At 38.6% G+C, this 6,852-nt stretch overlaps 2 protein-coding genes across 2 annotated transcripts; one reads left to right on the top strand and one right to left on the bottom strand.

The window, feature by feature from the left end:
- Nucleotides 1-479: 479 nt before the first annotated feature.
- On the top strand, nucleotides 480-3,662 carry LOC117455618 (interleukin-6-like). Its single transcript, XM_034095186.2, has 5 exons — nucleotides 480-557; nucleotides 638-837; nucleotides 1,425-1,523; nucleotides 1,609-1,752; nucleotides 2,850-3,662. The coding sequence occupies exons 1-5, from the start codon at nucleotides 542-544 to the stop codon at nucleotides 3,069-3,071; spliced, it is 681 nt and encodes a 226-aa protein (XP_033951077.1). The 5' UTR covers nucleotides 480-541; the 3' UTR covers nucleotides 3,072-3,662.
- Nucleotides 3,663-3,758: 96 nt separating this feature from the next.
- tomm7 (translocase of outer mitochondrial membrane 7 homolog (yeast)) lies at nucleotides 3,759-6,768 on the bottom strand. The gene is made up of 3 exons (XM_034095188.1): nucleotides 6,594-6,768; nucleotides 4,628-4,676; nucleotides 3,759-4,158 (listed from the first exon to the last, which is right to left on the bottom strand). The coding sequence occupies exons 1-3, from the start codon at nucleotides 6,694-6,696 to the stop codon at nucleotides 4,143-4,145; spliced, it is 168 nt and encodes a 55-aa protein (XP_033951079.1). The 5' UTR covers nucleotides 6,697-6,768; the 3' UTR covers nucleotides 3,759-4,142.
- Nucleotides 6,769-6,852: the final 84 nt, after the last annotated feature.

Here is a 6,852-nt window from a genome sequence, read left to right as displayed (position 1 = left end):
AAATTGACTACTCGTCACTGGGTATTTATTTTATTTTTAATTCACCACCAACATTTATTTGGGAATACTGCTATGCAAATGCATGGTTTTAAGTGGATTTTCCCTTTTAATTATGTGTCATAGGGATTGTTTTGCTCGTCAACAACGATTGTGTGTTTGAAAAGTACTTTACTGTTATTTGAAGAAAAAATACTACAGTTTATCTTTTACCCTTAAGTAGCACGAAAAGGTTAAAGCAGCTTGTGTACCTTATTTAAATTCCTGCTCCCGCTGGTCACTTCCATGTGGACCATCTTCACCAAATTCTGATGAATTGCTGACTGATCCGGTCTGGCATCAGACCGGATCTGATGCTTGAACATATAGTTTGCGTCAACATTTTGACGCAAACTATTAATTCCGTGCCTGATGCATGATTATTGGGAAATCCCTCAAGCAGAATATAAAATGACAGCCTATCGCAAAGCCAAGACAACTTCTCCTGGACCTGGCAGCCCTCAGCATCAGTGGAAACTCAACAAGGGCTTCCCGGCAGCTCAACATGTCTCCTCCACTCAGTAAGTTGTGAGCAACCTGTGTGGTGCGCACAGTTTCTGCGTATTTTCTCCTTTAATTAATTTCGATTTCTTCTCCGCAGACGCGTTCTGGCTCTCTGCGGTGATGCTGTGCGCCCTGCTGCTGTGCGCCATCGGAGCTCCGGTGGAAGACGCTCCCACCGACAGCCCGGCGGCCGGTGACCCCTCCGGTGAGGAGGAAGAGGAGGGGCCCTCTGACCTCCTGAGCACCTCCGGGGTCTGGGATCTGATCCTTGGTGCAACCAGACGTCACCAAAAGGAGGTAAAAAGCTTCCAGGAAATTCACTAAGATGTGCTATTGTCTGTGAGACTCACTTCATCAAGTTTCACTGGGTCATTTTCAGAGGTGGGAGAAGTATTCAGATATTGCGTTTAAGTAATAGTATAATTTAGGAAAACTCTACAAGTAAAAGTCCTGCATTCAAAATGTAACTCAAGAAGAAGTAGAAAAGTATTGGAATCAAAATATACTTAAAGTAGGTCTACATAAAGTAAAAGCACTCATTATGCAGAATGGTCCATTTCAGAATAATATGTATTTTGATTATAATTATTTTAATTACTTTGTATGTTGCAGGGTAGCTTGTGAATTTACTACAGGTGTAACTTTACAGATTTTGATAATCAATACTTACATAAGACTTAAGTAACTCAAGGTATAAATGGAGTAAAAGTACACAATTTACCTCATAATTATAGTGGGGTAAGCACAAAAAATACTCGTGTAAAGTACAAGTACCTCAAAATTATACGTAAGTAGTACTTGAGTAAATCTACTTTACAGCATGTTTTAATGTTAGTCTTGTCTCACTTTCTGATCACAACCTGTATTCCTTTCCACTTTGTCAGTTTGAAGATGAATTCCACAATCAGGTGAAATACGAATTTCTGGAAGACTACACAGTCTCCTCACTTCCAACACGCTGCCCTTACTCCAACTTCACCAAGGTACATCTCCTCCCTTGGCATATTGTGACACTGAGGAAATAAAACTGGGTGAGCACTGACAGTGATTTTATTTTCCTCTCTTAAGGAGGCTTGTCTCCAAAGGATGGTCCAAGGCCTGCAGATTTACACAGTTCTTCTCAGGCAAGTGGAGAAGGAGTACCCCAACAGCTTGATCTGCGCAGAGGTCCGAACTTACAGCGTCATCCTGATCGACCTGATCCAAAGAAAAGTGGGTGTCTTCCTTTTGGCTAATGTAGTGGACATTTTTATTATATCCTTATATGCTTAAACCAAATGCTTCTCAAACCATTGTAAAACACCTATATCCTTTCCTGAGATGTGCTGTTTTCTTCTCATACTCTACTGTGGGTTTATTCCCAAGCGCTTCAAGGCCACAGAGCTGATTTGGCCTTCGGGGTGAGACTCACACAAAGTCACACAAGAACTTCCCTACTCTGGGAACCGTTATGCTATCTTCAGCTCAAGGACAGGTGTCTAATAACAATATGTGACTGTGTGAAGACAGATTTCTGAACTTCCCACTCCTTCTTGTATATAAGCTTTGCTACCATATTGTACTGCGCACACTCGCGCAGACTATTCTATGCTCTGTGAGACCTGTGTCTATTTTTATTGTGTCTTATGTATTTGAAGCTTCAAATAAATAACCAGAAAGACAACTCTGTCTGATTCACCATGTATTTGTTTTGATCACTTTGACTTGTACTCTCCACAGTGTTGGGTCTCAGATTTCCATAACACTTACTAGAAATGTCCATAGCTGTCTCAATGCACAGTGTCTTCATGTGGTTTTTCATATGGCTATGAAGTCTTTCATCATCGTTGTATAGACAATAACAGTTTAGACATATTTAGTAGTAGGACTCCTAGGTTAAAACGTTTTAAAATCATTTTTGCATTATCTTTATTACATTATCCGATCATTGTTACTGATGTATTCATGTTTGCATATTAACAAGTTGGCAAATTGTATTATTAAAACTAGAGGTTGTGTGTGTGTGTGTGTGTGTGTGTGTGTGTGTGTGTGTGTGTGTGTGTGTGTGCAAAGTAAATAGCAACTAAAGCTGACAAGTGCATGTTTAAGTAAAGTAGCATGTAAATACCCAAGTACCTCAAAACTTAAGCTCAGTAGATGAGTAACCAAGTTATATTTTGACACTGGTTAAAGCTAATTTATTAGAAATGATAAGTCCTTGTTTTATCTTTGTTTTGTAAATGTCTAATGTGTAAATGTTTAATGATAGGAATGGCTTTGACTTCATCCTAGATTTCAGTTATAATACAGCTGTCTCTTCTGCCCCACAGATGAGGAACCCTGGTCAGGTGACGGCTCTGACCAGCAGTCAAGAAGTGCAGCTGCTGAATGACCTCGACAACCCCAACCCCTTCCAGAGAAAGATGACTGCACACAACATCCTGCGCCAGCTCCACTACTTCCTTCTGAAGGGCAAGAGAGCCATTACTAAGAGGGAGAAGATCAGAGGAACTATGGCCAACAACAGTTTGGGCATCTTCCAGATTCTATAACCAAACAACGAGAGATGAGATATTTAAAATCACTAGAGGGAATATCCTCAGGGTCAGGTTAAGGGTGCTATAATTGTGTAGGTCTTTAAGGAGACAGGGCTTGAAGCGCCCAGTATTGCAACATTTATTTAAGTTATTTATACTTTGGGGGAAAGTGTTATTTATTAATCATAGGAAAATCCATGATTGTAGGTTTCTTGCACTGAAATTATTTATGAAAATAAGTTATTTGAAGAAGATTCATTTATAGATGTTGACATTACTTGAGCAGCTTTGATAGCGCTGCTATTCAGGCACTATTTGCATAATTTCGTTTTATAAACAATGATTTTATACTTACAGTACTGTTAATTATTTATTTACAACTATTATTTAACTGACTTTTTTGAATTCACACAATAAATAAGTGACTGGTATTTTGTACACATGCAGAAATAAAAAAATAAAAATGTTTCGATAAGTAAAAGTTTCTTCAGTCCAAGACTTTACACATGTCATGTCATTGCAACACATTTCTTCCACAAACCATTTATCTCTTTTACAGATTTAGATCAATCTACGTTTCATTTGGAGGCTGACAATATGACTTAACTTGAAAAACGAATTTGTTTTAACGATAAAATACTTAGTATTGGTTTTTGCCTTAAGGTTAGGCATCAACATTAATCCTGTTAATTAAAGACCAGATTGACATTTCTTAGTGGATTTATTCTCTGAAATCTTAAATTACAAATAAAGAGGAAAACATGGAATGAATGGTACATCCTGACATTGCTGTCTCACACAGCAAAACACTGACAGATAGCCCAGTCAACACGGTGAGGACGAACTCTTGATTCCAGCTTGGTAATCCGAATCTCTTCTATCCATGTTGCCAACACACTCCATACATCTACTGTATGTTTGGCCTTGGACATTATGACGGCACACAACGTCATTACTTCTCAGAAGGTTGTACAGCCAGATTTATAGAGAGGGAAAGAAAGAAAATGTCCATTTCCTGGCTTTCTGATGACAGTTGGGTCACATGGTCTTGATGATGGGAGGGGATTGGCTGTTCGGGGGCATTCCTCAACCCCAAAGCAAACTACAAAGGAGAAAAGTAAAGGATCAAGCAGATTTTAAAAAGGACAACAATTGAAGAAAAAACAACAACTAGTCGTCTAAAAATATTGATTGTAACATTAGACATGTCTTTTTAATCCATGGATCCTCTTAAACCTTATTAAGGATACCCAGGAATCCCGTTACAGGTGTCAAATGCTGTCAAAAGTGTTTAGGCGAGGAAAGTTTGTTCATAAAAGAGAAGGAAATGTAGAGTAGATGTTTGTTTACAACAAGCTAATGATTGGATTTCATGATTCTTGGTGTTTTCTTTCTGTCTTAACATCATTATTTGTATTCATTATAAAAATTCAAAACTTATTTGACAGCTAGCCCAACTACTCTACTTACGCAAATATGTCTGCGCTGTAAGATCTCCCTTTAAGCATCACATTTCTCTGAAAACACATGATTTGAGATGAAGCAACAATCTCACACTAATACGTCCTCACCTTAAGACATTGGGTTCAGGCATTCCTGGATCTGCTCCTCGTTTAAAACCTGTACATCAAAAACATACAGATGATTTTAAGCATGGTTTGAATTTTTGAAAATAAATATGAAGTAAATGTGTGAGTCTTAAATGTCCATTAAGACTTTCTATAAGCATCTAGTTAAAAGAAAAAAAAGGCATGTAGTCAAATATAATGGCCCACAGCTTGGAATAAAATACATCAAATTGTGCCTATGCACCTTAAAATCACAGCAAGTTTCACTGGGCCATTGCAACATACTCTAGTTTCATTTAATAGCATCCGTGCAGCAAAAAGCGTACAACCCCCACATCTGACTCACAATCTCTGCCTCACACACACAGAAGGGTGTGTGTGTGTATTGTTTTTAGCTTCATTCACAGAAAGGAAATAAATGTGGTGCAACTGTTTCTTGGAGAAAATGTGTTTCTTAGAAAACTGAATCAAGCCTCCTCTTGGAAATCTTACATAACTATCACCACAGTGGATTATTATCATTGGAGCGCACTTCAGAAAAACTGAAACCAAGAGTTTGATTTGTAAAATAGAAATGCCTAACAAATCAATCAACTTTTATTGTTGATTAATGATCAATTAAGCAGTTTTTACACTCTCAGATCATGGTTGCCTGGATATGAAACGTTATGACTGATGTTGGTTACACATCAGCAATAAATGACATGTTCAAACAAAGATAATTCTGCCCTTAATATATAAATGCATTACAAGAGAGATGCAAAAAAAAGATTAAGAAATAAAGGAAAACGAGGGGAGAAAGTATGTCATCAGCTGGTGTTTCCAAAATGCTGAAGTCAGAGAAGATTCCCCACCAGCAGTGAGGTCACACATGCTAGTCTCCACTTCCCCATCTTACTCCAAAAACCACAACCAGGTATTTCAGTGCACCAGGCACTTAAGACCAAATCATCAGGAATGCCTGGTTTAACACTCTTGTAAGTACAAGGACTTTGCACAACTACCTCAAGGTCACACGTTTTTGATAATTGTGTTCCCTAAGAACATTGCACAGTCCCGACCATCATAGAGAAGACCATTTAAAAATAAATCGCTCCTTCACTCACATACTAAGTCCTACATACCAGGGTTCATACACTTTTTCACCAATGATTTTCAATGACTTTTCCATGACCTTTACCTAATTTCCCATGACCAAAAAAATAACAACTAAAATCTCTCACCAGCAAAATACCTCGTCAGTTAAATGCTATTTTACGTTTCATTACTATACGACACAGTATGTATTATCATTATAATATTACTATTTCGGCAATTAGATCAAATATAAATTATATTTGATGCAACTTTAGTTACATTTCAATGACTTTTCAAAAACTTTGGGAAACATATTGTTTTCCATAACTTTTCCAGGGCCTGGAATTAGCATTTTGAATTTCCATGACTTTTCCAGGTTTTTAATGACCGTAAGAACCCTGACATACAATAACCACCACAGCTTGCTTTTAACATGTTTACAGCTTGCATTCATGAGATGCTTGGATTCCCTGCTTTGATTCAGCAGTTTTCCCATGCCATCATGACTTTCACACACACCATGACACTCATCAATATGCAATACATCAAATGAATTGTATAACTCGTCCAGAGGGGGCTACTCACAGTCTACCAACTACTTCAAAGACATCAAAACTTTAATGTTAGATGATTTATACAGAACAAAGTAATGTATTACTAGTCAAACCACATTGGGATTCGAACCCGGTGGTCTTATGTTTTATACTTCCTATAAAAGGGTGTCAATCATTAGCTTAATTGGTTTAAACGTATAACTACTAACGCAACATCGGGAGGAAAAACACTAAGCTAGCTCTTGTTGAGGGCTAGTGTGCTAAGCTAACCGGCTAATGTTAGCGAGGCACATCTCCTCATCCAGCCGTCTCCCCCCTGCTCCCGTTGGGATACTGACCGAGGTACAACACGGTTGGGATGAAACCCCATCGGATGACGAACTGGCCGCACTGGAACAGCTGCTGCAGCCGCTGTTTGGACTCTTTACTCAGTTTAGCCATGTGTTTATCCTGAACAGCGAGGATGCTGCAACCACCAAGGACAAGGAAGCGGAAGTGACGTAAGGACCCGGCTGATAACTGACAGTCCTTCTGTCATTGGTCGCCATCTAGTGGACACACGTGTAACTGCGACTGCCATGAGGAGTGCTTTAATAC

This window comes from Pseudochaenichthys georgianus, chromosome 11 (assembly GCF_902827115.2).
Source record: "Pseudochaenichthys georgianus chromosome 11, fPseGeo1.2, whole genome shotgun sequence".
NCBI lineage: Eukaryota > Metazoa > Chordata > Actinopteri > Perciformes > Channichthyidae > Pseudochaenichthys > Pseudochaenichthys georgianus.
The sequence above is the reverse complement of the archived record's forward strand: the minus strand, read 5'-3'. Positions and strand labels throughout refer to the sequence as shown.